A 19097-nucleotide genomic window follows, 5' to 3' on the forward strand; every position below is an offset into this window, starting at 1 on the left:
CTCATACAGCTAGGCATACGACCTAGTACCTTGTTGGGGGCGGTGATCATACTACCATCAAGTCATAGAAATGAATTTTATAGACATTGGAGTCATTTCTCACAGTGTAAATAGTATAGAATCCAGGTTAATCCTCTCTGAATAAAAGAATCAAAAACTCTGCAAGAGACTCTTAGCATAATTATGCTTGATTTGCACAAAACCCGATCAGAGACAGTTGAGCCACTAATTATTTGGGCCGAAGAGGGGCCCTTATTGTGGTCACCAATCATATCCGGGGCCAATGTACTTAAGTGGAGGCCAGATAAAACTCGCACGGAGTTTGCGTATGCACGATTGGGAAAAGAGTCCGCGTTGGGAATTCGGAGGGTCTAGAGGTTAAAAAGGGCTTTCCAAGAGACGAAAACGTTATATTTCTTATTTTGAGGGCATTGTTGGATAGATATAGTGTTTAGATGTCTTTTGTCAACAGTTCGCAGTATTAAGTTGACTTGCTGATCCTTGTATCCGCTGGATCCAGTGTGATCCAGCCCTATCATTCGGATGCCTCCGTAGGGCGGAATTTGTTTCGATACGAATACGGAGTGCATTGGGAATAGGTTGGATGAGGGGGGGAATATGGGAAAAGAACAGAAAAAATAGCCCTCATCTTGTGTAGGTTGTCTGTTTATAGTTCTGAGGCCTTGAATAGTTTAAATTTGCCCTCTATATTGTATACAATGGGTAGAATGTAGTGTATAATATCTGCCGGAAACGGATTCCAGCCAAGTCCGTGTCCACGGGTCTTTGCCCCTTTCACTACTACCGCGTTCCGGGGGCCAGAAAAAGTCGCGTGCTCGAATCAGAGACGTTGTTCTCCCCTAGCTCAGCCTCAGCATTACAAAAAATAATAAAAATATCCATTTAACATTTTAATCTTGTCGCGGTGGAGTCAGTTCATCCTTCGTCTTTTCCTCTCCGCTCGTTTCCTCTCGTCTTCCCCCCTTATCTCCCTCCTCCCTCCTCCCATCACGATCTTTCCTAGGAGTCCTATTTGCTCCTCCCATGCTCCATTCTTGTTCTCTGTGTCTTGTTTGTTGAGCTTGTGCCTTTCATTTCCCCTCACAACATGTCGTCGGCGCCAACGCCAGACCTGGGCAAGCCCCAATTTGCATCTCACTCATGGCTCGAACCTATCGTAAGTCAACTCCGACATGGAAGAAAACTCCGCATTTTCAAAAGGCCCTCCTAACTGTCTCAGGTGGTCGTGAGCATCATGTTTGGCTCATTGTACTTGAATCGACGCAAAAACTTCAGCGTCTTCGGTGACAAGGGGTACGATAATGCGGACCGGTCTCCCCGCGGATATTTCGATATGGATGAAGACGATACCCGCGCTGGGTCGCCCAACCCGCTGAAGATTGAACGTTTCTGTGGCATTCCTATTAAGACGCCTGATTCCTCGCGCTGGGCCCATAATATTCACAGTCGTATCTTGTATAAGTTCCCCTTCTTGGTGGAAATGTTCTATTGGGCTTTGAACTTTCTGTTTTATTCTATTACCAAGGCGACGGCTCAGTGGCTGGTTCCCGCCGATGTGGGTGTCGTTGCGGTTGCGCAGCAGCATGGTGAGGATGTACTATGGTTCGAACATGAATCTGCCTTCCGATGGATGTTTCCCCTCATGGAATCGGACTATCAGTCGTTTTTCATGAACTACCACCCCGGTATTATGACTTTCTTCAACCGCATATATTCCCTGGTACACATCCCAGGCACCGTTCTGTAAGTCCAGGAACCAACTTGAAACAACAATCCTAACCAAAAAAAAAAGAGAACAAACCACTAATATACTCCAGCTTCCTATCATGGTACTACCACGAAGCTCCTAATTCCAACATCTTCGCCATCGCCCGCCGCACAATGACACTGGGCAACTTCTTCGCTTTCGCAGCTTTCTGTGTCTACCCCTGCATGCCACCCCGTCTCCTCCCCGAATCCTATAATTTCTTCGATACCGTCCGCCAGGAACACGCCGAAAGTGTCTGGGTTGGCAGCAAATCTGTGAACCAATTCGCCGCGATGCCCAGTCTGCACTTTACCTACGCCTTCGTCATTAGTAGCACATTCCTCTACCACTCCGAGCTCCTCCGTCGTCTTCGCGGAAAGCCCACCCGCAAATCAACCATCACACAAATCATCTTCGCAACCCTCGCAGTGCTCTACTCCTGCCTTGTCCTCAGTGTCATTGTCGCAACGGCCAACCACTACTGGCTCGATGCCGTTATGGCCATGATCTCCGTCACAGTGTGCTTCATGATCAATCGCGTTTTCCTGCTTCTGCTACCGGCAGAGTACTTCGTTTGCTGGGCGCTTCGATTGGCGAAGCCCCTTAACAACGTCGGGGGGAATAAGAATGACGATAAGGGTTCGTTGTCGCCTAGATACCGAACTGTGCCAGCTTATGATGTTTGATTCTTGGTCTGGACCATGATTTGACCTGATCTGATCTGATTTGCATATTGCATCTATACATATACACTTTTTGGTTTTAATTTCTCTTGGAAGCTACACTGAGCTTTTATGCTTGGTTTTTCATGATTTTTGACGGCGCATTGGGTCACCTTTTTTGTTACTTTCTATTTATGAGCCCTTTACGCTCTGGATCGACCGACATGCCGAAACGGCTTTCTTTATGCTTGGAGATATTGATATGACACTGGCGTCGATATTGGGAGTTCATATATAATGCTGACACGCAATTCTCGTGTCAAGTCTTGAGTGCTTACGTGCGTACAGCTCTAAGCCGTCTTGTGACACGGACTGTGAACATCATCTCGGGGAGTCCCGGAGAAACCCCTGAGCCCAGACGCACATGTGCATATAGGGAGCTATGTTCCATCCCAAGTACAAGTACATATTGATGTGCACAAGTTATAATAACACAATGCCTGCTACTTAAAACCGAAGTACTAGGTCCTCGAAAATTGAATAATATTCCAATCCTTCAAACCCATTTTTAAAACGCTGTAACTTTTCTTTCTAAATCCATAAAGGAAAATACCCATGCAACGCTCTAATCCTCCTCTTCCTGGCGATAAAACCCAGCGACCAAGAACGCAAGCTCAAGCGCCTGCTTCTCATTCAACCTCGGGTCACAAAACGTAGTGTATCTCTCTCCAAGTCCATCCTCTGTCAACCCAGCAGCACCACCAACACACTCCGTAACAGCCTCCCCAGTTAACTCAAGATGCATACCACCCAAGAAAGACCCCGCGGCCCGATGGATCTCCAGCGCTTGTTTCAACTCCCCAAGTATATCAGTGAAATGTCTCGTCTTGACACCAGACGGCGTAGCCTGCGTATTCCCATGCATAGGATCACATTGCCAAACAGGTACATGGCCCGAAGCCTGCACAGCAGCAATATGCCCGGGAAGAAACTGTGAGATCTTCGACGCTCCATATCTTGAAATAAGAGTTACTTTTCCAATTTCCTTAGATGGATTAACGACTTCCAATAGCGCAACCAGTTCATCTGGTTTCATGCTCGGTCCAATCTTAATACCGACTGGGTTCGCTATTCCGCGGAAGAACTCTACATGTGCACCGTCTAGCTGTCTTGTCCTATCGCCTATCCATAGGAAATGCGCGGAGGTAGCATAGTATCCGGATGAAGGGGATGAGCCGCTATTTCGTTCGATAGGATTGCGCAGAAGTCTTGTGAGAGTTTGTTCGTATTCGAGGGAAAGACCCTCGTGACTTGTGAAGATATCAGCTGTCTCGACGCCGCGGTCTTTATCAATTCCTACTGTACGCATGAAGCGGAGGGCATCTTTGACTGCGCTGACGATCTTGCTGTACTGCTCTTTGATGGAGGGGGTGATAACGTGTCCTAGACCCCAGTCTAGTGGGGAGTGCAGATCTGCGAGACCTGAGGAGAGAGATGCACGCAGGTAATTCAGTGTTGCGGCGGAGTGGAAATATGCGGAGACGAGGCGGGATGGGTCCGGTTTTCTGGATGCAACGTTCGCGTCGAAGCCGTTGATGTTGTCACCTCTGAAGGAAGGCATCTCGACTCCGTTTATGACTTCTGTGGAGCTTGACCGGGGCCTGGGGCCGTTAGAATTTTGTTATGACAGTGAGTAGGTTGTGTTACTTACTTTGCGAATTGGCCTGCGATTCGGGCGATACGAATAACGGGCTTGTTGGCTCCTTTGTTTTTGTTAGCTTATATTTGGGGGGAGTTTGAAAGGACTGATATCGTACCCCAGATGAGGATCAAGCTCATTTGCAGGAGGAGCTTGACTTTGGCTTCGATCATGTCTTGGTTGCAGTAGTCGAAGAGTTCCGCACAGTCGCCTAGGTATGTTAGAACATGCGAGAGTAGAGCTGGCTAGGATGATAAATTTACCTCCTTGTAAAACGAATGCTTTACCCAAGGCGACATTTCGAAGACTAGCTTTGAGATTATTGATCTGATGTTTATTAGCATATAAAACAACCAAAGTGGGGTTGCTAAGTATGTACCTCTTGTGTGGTCACTAGTGGGGGGAGTTTCTGCAGTTTCTCAAGGGCGTCCTGAACCCCTTGGGCATCTTCATAGACCACATCCTGTTTAATCGGCTTCGTAGTCCACGCTAGATAGAAGATTGGAATTAATAAATCTTGAATCCTAAGAAGAGCTTCTCAATGGATATTCATCACATACAGCTGGGGCTCCAGTCTGTCATGGTGTCGGATCAAACAACCCCACCTAATCCTGTGGGACAAATAAAGTGGAGGACGAAGATCAGCTAAACGGCTTGGAATAAGCTGCAGGTCAAGAGCAATAACAATCAATTCGAGTCAATTCGCAATTCGCAATTCACACGGATTGAATTGAATCTAACAAAGGAACCAAAAAAAATAAGCACAAACAAAATCAAAGTCAAAAATGCCAGTTCAACCTCGGAACCTACTGCACGCTTATTCACGGATATTCGGATGACTCATTTGATGCCATGTTACACAGGCAGAAACAACAAACAACTTCTTATCGTCTCCGCTTATCAGTGACGTGAGACCATAACAGCTCCAGCTCCAGCTCTAGCTACGAACGTTATACAGTACCAACCTTATTCTCAGTTTGTCGGTTTATATCTGAAATGTCAGACCCTATTCCCTCCGCTACCGCGGATCCCGAGTCCGGAGACCAAAAACTCCCCGCAAACGCCGAAGATCGCAAAGCAGCCGCTGCTCTCTCCGCACTCCACACAAATGATATAGCGGAAGCTAGCCCCACCCGGGCTCCATCTAGTGCTGATCAAGAAGCATTGGGGAAAGCGATGAGTCGGCTTGAGAGCGTTGGTGGGAAGGGAGCGGTGAAGAAGCCAGCTGCTGGGACCCAGAAACAAGAGGCGGAAAAGAAGAAAGTGGTAAAGATTGTAGCGGCGGATGTCACGTTTCTGGTAGGTTCGTTTCGGTGCTGGATTGAGATGGTGTTAGTAACGTTCTTTACTGTAGGTTGAACAACTCGAGATACATAAGAATAAGGCTACGGAGCTTTTGAGAGCGTGTGATGGGGACGTGGTTTCTGCTATGAGGGCTTATATTGCGCCTTTTTAGGATGTGGGGATACCTTGGGTAAAGGATTATTGAATGGGCTTAAGACTGGAATTATTATACATTGACACGTTTAGTCTGCGCTGCTCTATATGAGATGACTGTTTGATGATTAAGCTGAATTGTATCTTTTTCTTTTCCATGCGCTTATTCAAACGCATACGGATCGCCATACTGGCAATGCTGACAAGACAATAAATTTCTGGATCAATATCTCCTGGCAATATTGCTTGGCTTTCGGACATCGATTGGCCTTATGGCTATGATAATGATCATTGAGAATGGCTTCATGTCAATGAGGATATTTGGAAAAGCCCGTTCAATATACTCTGTTTTTTAGTTTGTCCGAGTCTTTACACATTGTGTGGATGCAAACGCAAGCTCTGTTACATGTAGAACTAGACTCATATTTCAATGCCACTTTGAAAATGTGCAAATAAAGAGCTAATCGTTTTCAGGGATCAAACGGTTGAATGTGTCTTTAAAAGGCCACTGTTCCCTGCATCTTTCTCTTGTCCTCAGCCTCATTTGTCCATTGTGCCCGCTAAGCGAAATAATATCCAAGAGCCTATCCACAAAATTTCTTGGAACAAACCCGAAGCATCTTGAGAAGTCATCATGTTTGACTCCATCTTCGAATGCATTTTTGATTTTCGGAGAAAAAGCAGACAAACCGAATCCCCCTGGAGATCCTCGATCACCGCAACATGTCGCTGACGAGATTACCAACAAAATTCTTACCGCCAAAAGCCGTGCGTCGCTTCACGAAGAGCTAAATGAGATGGATTTGGCCTGTGGATGGTCAGACACGGTGGTTCAGGGGATACTTCAAGGCATTGAAAACGCAATCAAATCTGGAGCATCTATAGGCCAAGCAGCGAAGAAAGCAGTCGCACGGAGTGAAGATGCTGCCATCGAATTTGCATGGGAATATCTAGTTTACTCTACGGTAATTGTTCTCGGTGTTATGGCCTGCTGACGCCTTGGGCTTTTGAGATTCTCGGATTCGGAGAATTGGGTCCGATTGAGGGATCATGGGCGGCGTTCTGGCAGAGGACGTATGCTGGGGAAGTCCCCAAGGATGTGATTTTCACCTATCTCCAAAGGTTGGGGGGATGGAGTGGCATTGGATCATTCAATTTTTGATAAGCATCGTGTGTTTTTTGCCCAATGTCCAGCTCGCATAACTGATTATAGGCTCGGCAATCATGCAGTGTGAGAAATCAAGCAATTGTCCTATTCCTTAATATGAGACAGACATTTGAACTAAAAGAATCTAGCCACATAAGTAGAAAGCGCAGGGGTAGAATAATTAGTGCATCATTTGTATCGTCAACGCGAAGAGATCAACAAAGCGTATATACCCAAAGCCCGATCTAACATCTAAAGCTATATAATAGCGAGAATTTTGTAAGGAAATCACATCATTGCTCCGCCTCTTCTTCCTCTGCATCGGGCTTGGCCTTTTCAATCCCTTTACCCTCATAAATGAACCATAGTACCACATAGCCAAGCAAAGACTCTATAGCCAACGCCCACCAAACAGCCCCAACCATGTTATGCATGAGACCCAAACCCAATCCCCATCCACCCAACAGCGGGCCCAGGGTACGGGCAGCACTCGAAATACTTTGCGCCACACCGTGTACCGTACCTAGAATGGTTGAGTCGGTAACACAATTATTGACAAGGATAATAGCCGCAGGTAGCACAAAAGTGCGGGATATGACTTGCAACGACACCACGAAGGTGAAAGAAGGCCAGACAAGATATGGAATGTTTGGAATAACCACGAGGAAGGGCATCAGAAGATACGCAGCAGGGGAGAGGGGAAGAAAGGCTCGGAATGAGGTGAGTGTTCCGAGTTTTCCTTGGATTATGGGATATAGGAAGATTTGAAGAGGAAGGCCGATGAAGCCAATGATTGCAGTAGCAAGACCGACCCGTGAAGATGGTAGACCTAGACCTCCACTAAAGTGGAAGAAGCCGTTTCGGGTACCTTCGGGGGCACGAGGAGTGGGCAAGAATACGAAAGTCATAGCATTGAACGCACTGGTGTGGAATGCGAGAAGGAAATGAGCCAGAAGGGTGAGCAGAACATTCCGCGTACAGATTTGTCGCAGGCCTGCTCGTTTACGTGGACGTGGCGGTTGCGAACGTGTACGAACCGGACTTGGTGGAGCTGACCAAGGTGTATTGTTGTCCAGATAGAGAGATGCATCCTGCTCAGAGCGAGTAAGCGGATCATAGTGTGGAGGGTGTCTGCAGAAAGCACGAGCTATCCTCTTGCCAAGTTCTCGGCCCCGGTCTCTGCGATGACGTGCAAATTCATGAGACTGTTTTGTCCTGGTTAGCAGATATGTTGAAAATCCTTTCTGGACTACATACCTCATCAAGTCCAAAGAAAATTGCAAGGAATGACATGAATATGAAACAAGCACTTAGAAGGTTTGGCAGTGCGTATGGCCAGTGTTCCATCCACCACACGCCACTTTTACCGCCAAGGAAAGAACCAGGCCCAAACAGCCAAGGCAAGTTCTTGACAGGTTCCGCCAATGATCCTCCAAGAACCGGGCCAATGATGACACCGATATTAAAGCACATAGGAAGAAGCAAAAATGCTCGTGATTGATATCTGATTGATACTTGTTAGGACTGGAGCAATTTGCGGCGGAAGGGGATACACATACTTCTTCTCAGCGATAATCTCGGAGATCATCGTTCGCATAACACCCTGGTTACTATTTAATAAACCACCAAGTGTGCGAAACAAGGCGGCAGTAACAAAAGACCGTGAAAAGCCAAACCCCAGCGCAGAGACACATGTACCAAATAACCCAATCATTAGAACCTTCTTACGACCCATCCAATCTGCATCAGCCAGTCGGCCCCACCAGACAGCAGTAAGGAACTGTGCAGCCGTAAAGCTACCCTGCAGTATACCAGCCTGGGCTGAGATCGTCGAGTCCGGCAACGACCGATCAAAAGACTTAAGCTGATAAAACATATAGGCCTGCAACGACGTCTGAGTCAGCGGTTCTGACAGCCGCGCCAAAGTCAATATAGCCAGTTGGCCCTTCTTTGGTAATGAACTCCATGTCACCGGTTTCTCTTCAGCGACTGCTTCCTCTTCGGGTTCGGTAACAGGGACATGGTCTCTTTCGGTTTCACCAACAGAGGGAAAACGGTGACTGTCCGTTAGGATCGGAGTAGGCAAAACCCGCTGAATTCTGTTATCGTGCAGAGGTGTAGTTTCGGTATCGTCGTCGCTATCGTTGATGATGTCCGTGTTGCTGGGCCGGGATTGGCCCGAATTGTCGGGCGGAGAAGACCCCATAAGCCAAGACCTGGGGAAACCACGCGACTCGCGAGCGGGTGTGACAGTGGAAATGGCGGGGAACACCGACTGTTATATGAGAGATAGTGCAGTAGTTTCGAATATATAAGATTCCTTGAGCTGGATTCTTTTGGTATTGCGAGTTTTCTGAGGTTGAAAAGCGAAAGTTTCGAGAGGTGAAAAGCAAAGAAGTTCCCAGTGTGACACCATATTTGCCCCCACTTAATGCGGGTAGAATGCCGACTCAACCGTACTTGTTCACGACCACAGAAGGATTTACGCTCTCTTTAAATTATTAAATCATGAGATTAAGAGCAAAATAATATTTTTTAAAAAAGAGAAGGTTAACTGATTCTGCCACTGCGGCTGATAGAAAGCAGTAACGTCCAAAGTGTCACTTTGTACAACCTCTTGAGCGACACAGAGCAACAAAAACCATAATATCATAGCATGCACCGTCCGGGGTTCGAACCCGGGCCCCTACCTGTCACCTGAGAGTGGGAAGGAAGGATCTTAAACCACTAGACCAACGGTGCTAGCGATAACTCATTTTGAGTAACCAGAATCTATGAGAAATCCTCATTTCCCCTGTTCTTGACGTTGAACCCACGTTGAACCATAGTTCACGAGTGGATACTCTTGATAAGCAACTGGGAGATAAACAGAGGGCAAATTATATAGATCTATAGAAAGTATTTAGGTATATGGTGTTTACTGGAGGAGGCAAAAGCACACCAGCTCATGTACAGACAAAAAGCTTGAGAGGGGGCAATATCAACGCGAACAACACAAAGAAATGGTCAGCTGACCCTAGCTATGTAGTCTTGAGAGAATATTGACTGTGAGTTGTGATAGATATCCATGGATTCTTGGCTGGTAGGCCTTTGATCTTCAATATCCCCTGCGCAGTGGGTCCCCCTATTCCAGTCCTCGAGTGGGTACGCCCCTGCTTGATTGAAATCTTCCATGCAGTCATTTGAAATATGTGTGATGGCTTCCCGGCTCGATCGATGGGTATCATTCTGTGCCTCCGGGGGAATCTTTTTGTCACCTCTCTTGAAAACGGGGCGAACGAAGTTCAGAGAACAAGGAACAGAGAATGACGGTCGTGACACGCTTTGCGAATAGCCGTTGCTATCTTTGCTGGGGTTATTGAGGTCTCTTGCTCGCCTTCCTCGATTGCTGTTGTATGAGAATGCTTTCAAGCCGAATAGTTTCCGAAGTAATGGCCACCAGCACATTAAGTTCGCGACGTAAATCGCTGTACTGGCTTCACGAATGTACCAAATCTGGTAGGTTGTCGTGAAAGGAGAAGCAAAGTTGAAATATTTGTTCAGAATAGCTGCTACTATGGTAAAAAGACCCAGACTCATGACGCCGAGTAAGAGCATCTTCCGGTGGCGCTTGAGCTGAGCTCGCACTAGAAGTGGCATTGGAATGGCGAACATCACTGCATCTGAAGAGATGTTGAAGACGGCTTGAGTAATCGAGTAGTTCTGGTAGGTTGCGCACTGCATGTTCTTTACAGGCATCGCCCAATATTGGGGAAAGGGACGACAATAAATAGCATAGTAGCAGACCATTATAACCACAAAGCCAACCGCAACGTATACGGAAAGGATCTTGATATAAAGATTGGAGCGCAAGCTTTGGGTAAGTCTCCAGTAAAATATTAACATGCAAGTCTTGACACCCCATGTCGAGAGAAGCATGCACTGTTCCAACCCAATGACAATCTTGCTTCCATATATCCGATCGCGGATTTCTTTCGGGTCCGATAATACCTGATCGTAGTCTTTCGGATCCATCAGATTCGTCGCATATCGTGCCGATATTTGGATTAAGACAAGGAGTGTTGTATATATCATCTAAATTGGTCATCAAGAGGTTAAATCGTTTTTTCTCGTACATGGGTATCAACCCAAAGAGGATAAAGGTACTCACAAATGTTGCTGTCATGACATAGTCATCCCCTGCATCCCAAAATCTTAATTAGTTATGAGACCTGAGCATCTTTAAGGTCATGAATGACCGTATTTCATACGTACAAAACAAGCGCTTCACTGATCCATTTGCGATACTTCGGGATGCCCTTCATATTATCAGTTTACCACTCTTGAGTTCCAGAAGGTCGTTGATTAACTCACATTCTTCCCCCATAAAGCACAAATCCTATACTCCAGAAGATAATAGCCTCAATAAACAGCTGTCGCGGGGTTGGCGACACATTGCCCATTTTGGAGAATTGGGCAAGTGTCGCTCCCTAGATATCTGACCTCAACTGCAGGGGAGGAAATATTAAGTCTGCCATGGGCGTATGGTATTAAGCAGCTTCAAGTTGTTCAAGTTCGAGTCAACTCCAACATATGTCACAAGAAGAATGACAATTAATCGTTGAATACTATCATCGAATATTTGCCAAAATTTGTTCAGTAAAATCAAGTACGGAGTAGACCACGCAGAAGAACAGAGCAAGCGAGTCGTGCTAGTCGGTGAGCGATATTAAGCTCAAGGCGACTTCAGTTGTCAGTGCAGTGCTAACCTAAGACAAGGCGGCAACGTCATGCATCTTGGCCTATAATATATCGGCAGCGGAACGGGGTGCACGGTGATAAGCAAGGGGAAATGGGATTGATCATGCAAGGGGGTATCGAGCCACAGAGTTAGATCGATGGCAGTTCGCACTGGAATGCAGATCCTAACCGAGAGCTCAAGTGAGGTTTGAAGGATAAAGCTTTCAATCCCTTCTTTACGATCTTAATCAACGCTCGTAACACCCAGTCTCTCTAACCAAAGAGGTACAACTTGTGAAGATCGTCCCCAGCACCCGGTTCAACATCTCGTATTAAATGTGATACAGAATCTATGGCTATGTATTATATTTTGACAAGCGATTCTACAGCGATTTCATAGGATATCAGTGCTACACAATATTTAGGACGTTTAGCCTGATTAGCTAGTGAGACCCCTACAAAAGTATGTAGCCAGATTGCTGGAAAGCTATACGACTGCACGATGGAGATTATCCAATGATCTACAGAGTACGAATGAACAGGCAAAAGTTGTAATGATGACAGGTCAGATTCCATAGTGAATGAAACTGAGCTATTTCATTGGACTTCGCAAGCTTTGATCTGCATATTGATCCAAACAAAACTCTAATTGGCCTAGCGAGAACTCACTAGTATTCCCCTGACAGGATCTGCACTCTGAATATCGGTGTTGACGCGATAACCGGCCAAAAGATAGAAAAGGCCGAGAACATCAAATGCCAATCAATCACTTAAAGTTCCAATGGTTCGTATATCTCCATCCAATAGCTTGATTAAGGTTGTTTTGCTTGCCAACGGTCGGGAATACCCGATTTCGATTTGACGCGTTGGCATTTAGAGGATTGTGGATCTAACAAGGTATGCTAGAAATGGTACTGTTGACTCTTCAAAATGGAGAACGCTTCAGAGAGACTAATTTAGGAGTTCAAAAAAACACTTGAACGCCGTCTTTGGAAACCTAAAATTTGCCAACAAGATGATTTTTTCAAAATGGATTTGCCTACTATATCCAGACATGTCATGATGTCTGTTTTCATGATAGGAGTCATATATTATTCTATGCTTTGCTATGTAAAGCGAGTCCGCAGCTTGAAAGAAAAAGCTGATAATTTAACTAATTATATTAACATCCACTGAAGCTCATACTATGTACTGATAACTTGAATAGTAAATATAGACTCGTTATGATTGGGTAAACCTGCCAAACGGTTTATAATGAATTGGCTGAGAATGTAATTTTTTCAATCTTTTATCCATTGTGTATTCATGAGCCCAAAGCCGGCTATCTACTATCCACTATGCTAGATATGAATGGGATTTATGTAGGGAGGTTCCCAAGGAGACTCCAAAGGATTCTAAAAGAGATTTCAAAAGAGATCCCAAAAGAGGCTCCAAAAGAGAAATATCTACAACTCTCAGTGGTACAGACAAAAACATTTCCCACTTATAGAGTTTTCTAGATAATGATCTAGACCAGATTCAGATACTGCGTGCACATGTGTGGGTAAGATATTTATAATTAGTAAAACTTCTACTGGAGTAGTAGGACTGATAGTGTAGCTTTGCAGTAGTATTGACCTTTACGGTTATAGATTAAAGGCCTAATCACATTCATCTAGCTTCTCTCATTACTTTTTCCCATCTCTAGATCCATCGACTTCTTCGAGGTGCGCCCCCTGTATCTTAACCCCTGGACAGTCCGATTAATTCTCGTTTTCCTTGGACTAACAGACTTTCTCGGACTTCCCGAACCTATCTTCTTTTTATCTTTCGGCCCTCCAGAGAACAGATTCCTGAAGAGTGTTGCGTTGAAAGCGAGAGGCACAGAGACCAAAGAGAAAGCGAGCGAAACCCCAACTGTAGTATAACTCGTAAGAAACCAAGAAAAGACGTTTGATGCCAAAGACATGGACATGTAGCGACTTACATATAATTGGAAATATCCACTTCCCTTGAAAAACAACATTGTCGCCCTTGTGGGGAAATTCGGCAACGTCCAAAGCAAAAAGACTTGCCAGGAAGGAAGCCGGCAGCTAAAATCAAAAATTAATAGGTTGCCCCTGCCATCATATACCAAGGTGAGACTTACGAAAACTACAGTCACTACCGTGAATACCATGACGCTGTCACTTTGTCTGCGTGTAGCCTGGGCTTCGATGATCGTAGCTTCTTTTTGCTTGAGATCCAATAGCGTTTTGATATCATCTTGGACGCTCTTGGCATCTTCACTCATGCTTTCAATCTCCTTTGTCCTTTCGTTGGGCGTGACTAGGGGGTTGAATCCAGAAGTGTCAACATGATCGGTCCAGAGAGATCGCACATGTTCCTGATCTTGTGATAGTTTTTTCAGTATGTTGAGCTCATCGAGGATATCCTTAACTTCATTCAAAAGCTTGGTCTCTTGAAGAATGTCTTCATAGGGATTATCCTCGATTGGTTGACTCAATTTCCGCCAGAATTGCTTGAGGCTACTCCAGATTCTTTCATAAAAACGGGGAGAACGGGTCGCAATGATAAATCTGCTGTTGGTCCCGTTTTCGTTCTGTGAGCTCAAGGACTGTTTTATGACCTTACTCCCATCAGGTGATTCTATAGAGTCTTTGAACAATGTGAAGAGGGTTGCCTCATTATCACGCTGGTTTCTATTAGCGCTCATACTCATTTGAGAGATAATCAGTACCTACTATATTCTGAATGGATTCTCGAAAGATGTCCAATGGAGATTTATGTTCACTCCAGTTGACTTTGTCTTCTTCACCCTGATCATCATCGTACTCCTCGGCTTGGGGCTGAGCCTGATCTTCATATATCGCGATCTCCTGAGCATCAAAAAACCCTGTAGCTGTGTTCATGGCCAATTCGGCGATTTGGAGGGCTGTGAGCTTGGATCTGCCATTTTGTTCTTGGAGCAAATCCAGGACTCGCTGGAGAAAGGTGATCTTAAAGTTTTTCGGCTGTGTTGTTGTGCTCGTGATGATGGTGTCTATGTTATATTGATTTAGATAATAGTAGCTTAGACACGGGAGGGGCATTTTGATTGACACACCATCATGAAGGATCCATAACCATAATTGATTCACCATCAAAATTTGTGCGGGCGCAATTTTGAGATTTCTGTCGCTGCTGTCTTCTATTTGCTTTCTGTTCTCCAGGGGAAGATTGGGTGCCTTGGCATAGCTGATTTCTTGCTGCCCTTCATCTTCCGGGTTTGTCGTTACAGTGTCGCCACTCAACAGTCTGAAATATCTCCCAAGCACCTGATCCTGGTCCCTAGCCAGCGTGTCTCTAAGAGATGCGTAGTAATACTGATCAAGGGTCAAAGACTTATGAATGAAATTTTTAGCATCAGCCTTCGCTTTTTCCCGTATTTGGCCTTCACTTTCAACCTCCACGCTTCCAGAATCAGTTTCTTGTTCAATTTTCTCTTGACTGCTCGGACTGATATTCTCCACCGAATCGACTTTTTGTGGTAGCACAACTTGAAACTGGAGAGAGGCTTCCGGCTCAACTGATGTCCCTAGCAATTCGGTAGTCTTAATGGGACTTGACACGTCATGGTCAATACTGGGAAAATGCTGGCTTGTGTCCTCTCTGCTGGGCCTCGGGCTGTTGGCTTTTGTTACAAGCGTAGGCCCTGTATTGCCAGGTTCTTTATCCCAAAATAAGTATGGCATCTGAAAGGAATTATAAGTTTTTCAACATTGTCTCAAAAGAAATTTCATACAAGAGGCTGACTCACATAAAGTGCATGCATCTCAAAATCACCCTCGGCCTGCTCAGGCTGCGCAGTCTCTTTGACATCATATCCCATAATTGTGTTTTTCAAGGTCTCAAGTCAGTCAGCTACACTGCCGCCCTAAATCTCAGTATTGGGTTTAAAAACTCACATTCTGATATTGTGGCTTCATGTAATTATTCTGCCTGTTGTTTTCGTTTTGGCCTCCAGCAGCAATTTTTGAGCGGCTTTTGTGTGCAAAGTCCATCAAGTGTTTTTGAGCCGCGTTGCTCATACCTTTGTCTTTCGAGATTCGAACCATGAGCTCCTGTATTTTGTTGTCAGTTCACATAATTATCCAAATAATGGGGGCTAATAACCTCAATTAGGTGCATCTATTAGGTTTGATTAGCAAGATGGCTTAAAAAAGAAACGCTTAAGATGTCATACATTATTCGCTGGAATATGAATCCATCGGATTTTGCGCTGAGGACCTCGTCCTGGCTCCCTGTCATCTCTTCCTTTCTCTCCTTCACCCAAGTCATCGGTAGTGGAATTATCTCCAGGTCGTCGTTTAGCTCTTGCCTTCTCCTTTCTAGAGACAGGCGTTTTATCGAAAAGTATGTGTTGGATCTCTTGCAGATTGTAATTCTTGTTCTCTCGCATGATTTCGTCGGGCCCTTTTCCATAGACGATCTGGCTCATGGAGCTCTGCGCGAATTGCACGGTAACTTTCTGCTCGCGAATAGTAAGGTCCAATACTGTAGCCCACTGCCAGTCGTGATCCGATGTTTGGAATTGAAATTCCAACGAGGGAGTTTCGAAATTCAAGCGTGGACGCTCCGGGGGTGAATTGCTCAAAAGACCTCTTATAAGGTCCCTGGCCTTTTTCTCCTCGGGGGGGCTAGGTCTTGTCCATTTGAACATTGATGATTTCCCCTTTGCAAGGTGGCTCTCGCCGAAATAGAGTCTACTAGAAAGAAGCCACCAAAGCGCTACTGGGAATTTGTAGCCCACGATAAACTGCAGCGGGGTTCGCTTTCTTGAAGCGCTTGCTGGAAGCTTTAAAACTCCCTCGACGTGATGCATAAGTCGATTGATGTGTTTCGTTTCCCCTGTTGTGTATCTCCATGCTGCAAGCCCCATTATGAGCTCTGCATTCTGAGAGTGTGGATGGGAGAATTGAAAGGCATCTTCTTGCTCTTTAGCTATCTTAAACAGCCTGTCCCATAATAGATCCTCGCATTGAATTCTTCTGTTCACCGCAGCGTGCCATATCAAACTCTCTTCTTGCTTAGGCACTTGAACAAGGACTTCTAAACAATTCGTATGGTCAAGATGGTTGAGAAATTCTCGTACCATCTTAGTGTTCCCCTCTTTGACGGCAATGCTCATTGGTGTGACTTTGTTGTTTGTTCCCATTTCCTCTAAGATACGGCTCTTCCAGGAAAGTATGATGCTCAGCATTTTTGTATTGCCGACAAGAGCAACAACATGCATCCAGGTGGCTCCTTTTCGGTCTAACTTGATGGGTGTAGCTGCCTTGCTAGCGAGAGTCGCCAAGCCTACATCCCCGTTTAGAAGAGCCCAATATATTATTGCTCTCATTCTGCTTTGGGAGAGTGTAGACGCTCTTTCATTGATCAATTTGCAGAGCCACGGAGAAAGACTTTCCTTTTCTCGGGTAGACGCAAGGCATCCTCTCTGCTGAGCAGGGTTTCGAGGGAAATATACCTCCGATTCCAACAGGAGGAAAACAACTGAGGGGTCATTTCTTTCTTTTCTAACAGCATCGTATAAGGGAGCATCTCCGTCATCATCTCGCGCGGTAATTGCTGTTCTCAAACCGTCTTCCTGTGTGTGGTTTGCTAGGAAGTCGAAGAGAATCTTCGTCATATAGATAGATCCATAGTAACAAGCAGCGTGGAATGAATTATTGCCATTATAGTCAAGAATGTTCGGATCTGCGCCATTACTCAAGAGATGCTTGACGACGGGGATCGCACCGGATTGAATAGCGAGAGACAGTGGGGTCCTCCCCCAGGCATCTTGAGTATTGATATCAGCCCGATTTCTGCAAAGAAGCTTCACAACTTCAAGTCTGCTTTTTTTAGCTGCAATCAATAGAGGAGTTTCATCGTTTTCACTGGGCAGCTCTAAAAGCTCATGTCGATCATCTAAAAGCTTTTGTACCATTCCAAGACTCCCATATCCTGCTGCAGTACGGAACAGTTTCTCTCCATTCTCGCCTTGGATATCTATATTAGCTCCCTGTGACAGTAGAAAGTCGGCAACTTCGAGCTTGTTAAATTTCACCGCTGCCAAGAGTGGCGTATCGCCATCGTCATTTGATAGCTCTAGAAACTCGCTTTTCTGCTCCAAGATGGCCTTGACTATGCCTAGATTGCCTCCGTCAGCGGCCGCATGCAGTATACTGTTTTCAAAATAGTCACGCGCGGTGACATCCGCATTGGCTTCAAGTAGACAGCTGAACACATCATATTCGCCATTTTCGGCTGCGAGGAAGAGAGGCGTCTCTTCAAACTCATTTCGCACCTCTAAAAAGTCACTTCTCGTTCTCAAAAGCGTTTGAACAATATCCAAGTTTCCGCCCCCCGCAGCAAGATGCAGAATTGTATGACCGTATGAGACAATTACTGTAATATCTGCGCCTTTTCCGAGTAGATATTGGAAAACATCAGAGTTTCCTCCGTCGGCGGCGATCAATATAGGAGTGCTTCCCCTCGCATTCGGTAGTTCCAAAACACTGGTTCCCTTTTCTTGAAGACCTTTTGTCAAGAGTTCATTTTCCAACAAATTATTATTCAAAAGGCTCTCAACAATATCGAGGGCTCCTCCCTTGACAGCTAGATGTAGCGCCGTGTTCTGCCCCGAGGCACGCACCGTGACGTCTGCCTTCCTTCCCAGCAAATAATGAAAGACATCCGATTTCCCGCATTCAGCTGCAAGTAGAAGAGCTGTCTCAATGTTCTCAGTCTGTAGATCTAATAGACCACCTTTAGTTTCTAGAAGAAGCTTGGCAACATCAAGATAGCCTCCTGTAGTTGCAAAATGGAGCACGGTGAATCCTTTTGGATCGCGTTTGTCGATGTCGGCCCCATTTCCCAGTAGAAACTGACAGGCTTCAAATGCTCCTTGCAAGGAAGCTAGCATGAGAGGTGTCCTTTTCAACATATCGCAAAGCTCTAAAAGGCAAGGCCCTCCGACATCGAGAATTAATTTTGCAATCTCAAGATGGCCTTGAACGCAAGCCAACAAAAATGCATTTGTTCCGCAGCTGGTGGTTTCAGCGTATATGTTCGCCCCTTTGGCAAGAAGAAGTTTTGAGATTGTGTAATAACCCAAACCTGCAGCAAGTATCAAGGGAGTCAACCCCTCAGTGACAAAGTCTTCGCTATCTGGAAAAGAGAAATCGAATACTGCCTCAAGGACATCTGGATCACAGAGCAGTAGTTTCTCCACCGCTGCTGCATTAGCACCCAGAATGGCCTCCTTCATGCGTTCTTCTTCACGATCTCTCTCCCCATATAGATAACGATCTGTGCCAGGTGGTACATCTGAAAATTGACGGTCAGCTAATACAAGAAGGGCTCAGTAGTATAGGGGCTCACCATCAGGGGGATCTGCCATGGTCGCGACTAAATCGCAAGTCTAATTTTTATCTGCCGTGATTACAAAACAGAGACCAGCCATGTCAGAAGATCGACAGAGTATCTACAGCTCGAGGCTCCCAAACACCTTCTGGTTCTCGAATGGTCCCTATCTCTTCTCGTCATGGGACCGCGCCGACCAAGAACAACATGCACGCGGCAACGTGTGGGGCTTTCCCGCCCCCACGCTGTCCCAGACTCCCAATCATCATCCGCTGCCTCATGCGTATTAGGCCTGAA

The 19097-nt window shown here is 45.7% G+C and overlaps 6 protein-coding genes across 6 annotated transcripts; 2 read left to right on the forward strand and 4 right to left on the reverse strand.

The window, feature by feature from the left end:
* Positions 1–1108: 1108 nt before the first annotated feature.
* N7478_006203 (phosphatase PAP2 family protein) lies at positions 1109–2454 on the forward strand (the record flags this gene model as incomplete). The annotated part of the gene is made up of 3 exons (XM_056922417.1): positions 1109–1177; positions 1241–1764; positions 1839–2454. The coding sequence occupies 3 exons, from the start codon at positions 1109–1111 to the stop codon at positions 2452–2454; spliced, it is 1209 nt and encodes a 402-aa protein (XP_056780454.1).
* Positions 2455–3055: 601 nt separating this feature from the next.
* On the reverse strand, positions 3056–4711 carry N7478_006204 (3-deoxy-7-phosphoheptulonate synthase class II; the record flags this gene model as incomplete). The annotated part of the gene is made up of 6 exons (XM_056922418.1): positions 3056–4091; positions 4142–4193; positions 4248–4340; positions 4393–4456; positions 4509–4618; positions 4690–4711. The coding sequence occupies 6 exons, from the start codon at positions 4709–4711 to the stop codon at positions 3056–3058; spliced, it is 1377 nt and encodes a 458-aa protein (XP_056780455.1).
* A 414-nt stretch (positions 4712–5125) lies between these two features.
* On the forward strand, positions 5126–5585 carry N7478_006205 (huntingtin-interacting protein K; the record flags this gene model as incomplete). Its single annotated transcript, XM_056922419.1, has 2 exons — positions 5126–5428; positions 5484–5585. The coding sequence occupies 2 exons, from the start codon at positions 5126–5128 to the stop codon at positions 5583–5585; spliced, it is 405 nt and encodes a 134-aa protein (XP_056780456.1).
* A 1421-nt stretch (positions 5586–7006) lies between these two features.
* On the reverse strand, positions 7007–10878 carry N7478_006206 (uncharacterized protein; the record flags this gene model as incomplete). Its single annotated transcript, XM_056922420.1, has 5 exons — positions 7007–7918; positions 7971–8217; positions 8273–8988; positions 9729–10787; positions 10864–10878. The coding sequence occupies 5 exons, from the start codon at positions 10876–10878 to the stop codon at positions 7007–7009; spliced, it is 2949 nt and encodes a 982-aa protein (XP_056780457.1).
* A 3238-nt stretch (positions 10879–14116) lies between these two features.
* N7478_006207 (uncharacterized protein) lies at positions 14117–15145 on the reverse strand (the record flags this gene model as incomplete). Its single annotated transcript, XM_056922421.1, has 1 exon — positions 14117–15145. One exon carries the CDS (start codon positions 15143–15145, stop codon positions 14117–14119), a length of 1029 nt encoding a protein of 342 aa, XP_056780458.1.
* A 485-nt stretch (positions 15146–15630) lies between these two features.
* Positions 15631–18837, reverse strand: N7478_006208 (Mg2+ transporter protein CorA-like/Zinc transport protein ZntB; the record flags this gene model as incomplete). Its single annotated transcript, XM_056922422.1, has 2 exons — positions 15631–18746; positions 18819–18837. 2 exons carry the CDS (start codon positions 18835–18837, stop codon positions 15631–15633), a joined length of 3135 nt encoding a protein of 1044 aa, XP_056780459.1.
* Between the last annotated feature and the right edge of the window lie 260 nt (positions 18838–19097).

This window comes from Penicillium angulare, assembly GCF_028827245.1.
Source record: "Penicillium angulare strain IBT 27051 chromosome Unknown utg000004l_segment0_segment0, whole genome shotgun sequence".
Lineage (NCBI taxonomy): Eukaryota > Fungi > Ascomycota > Eurotiomycetes > Eurotiales > Aspergillaceae > Penicillium > Penicillium angulare.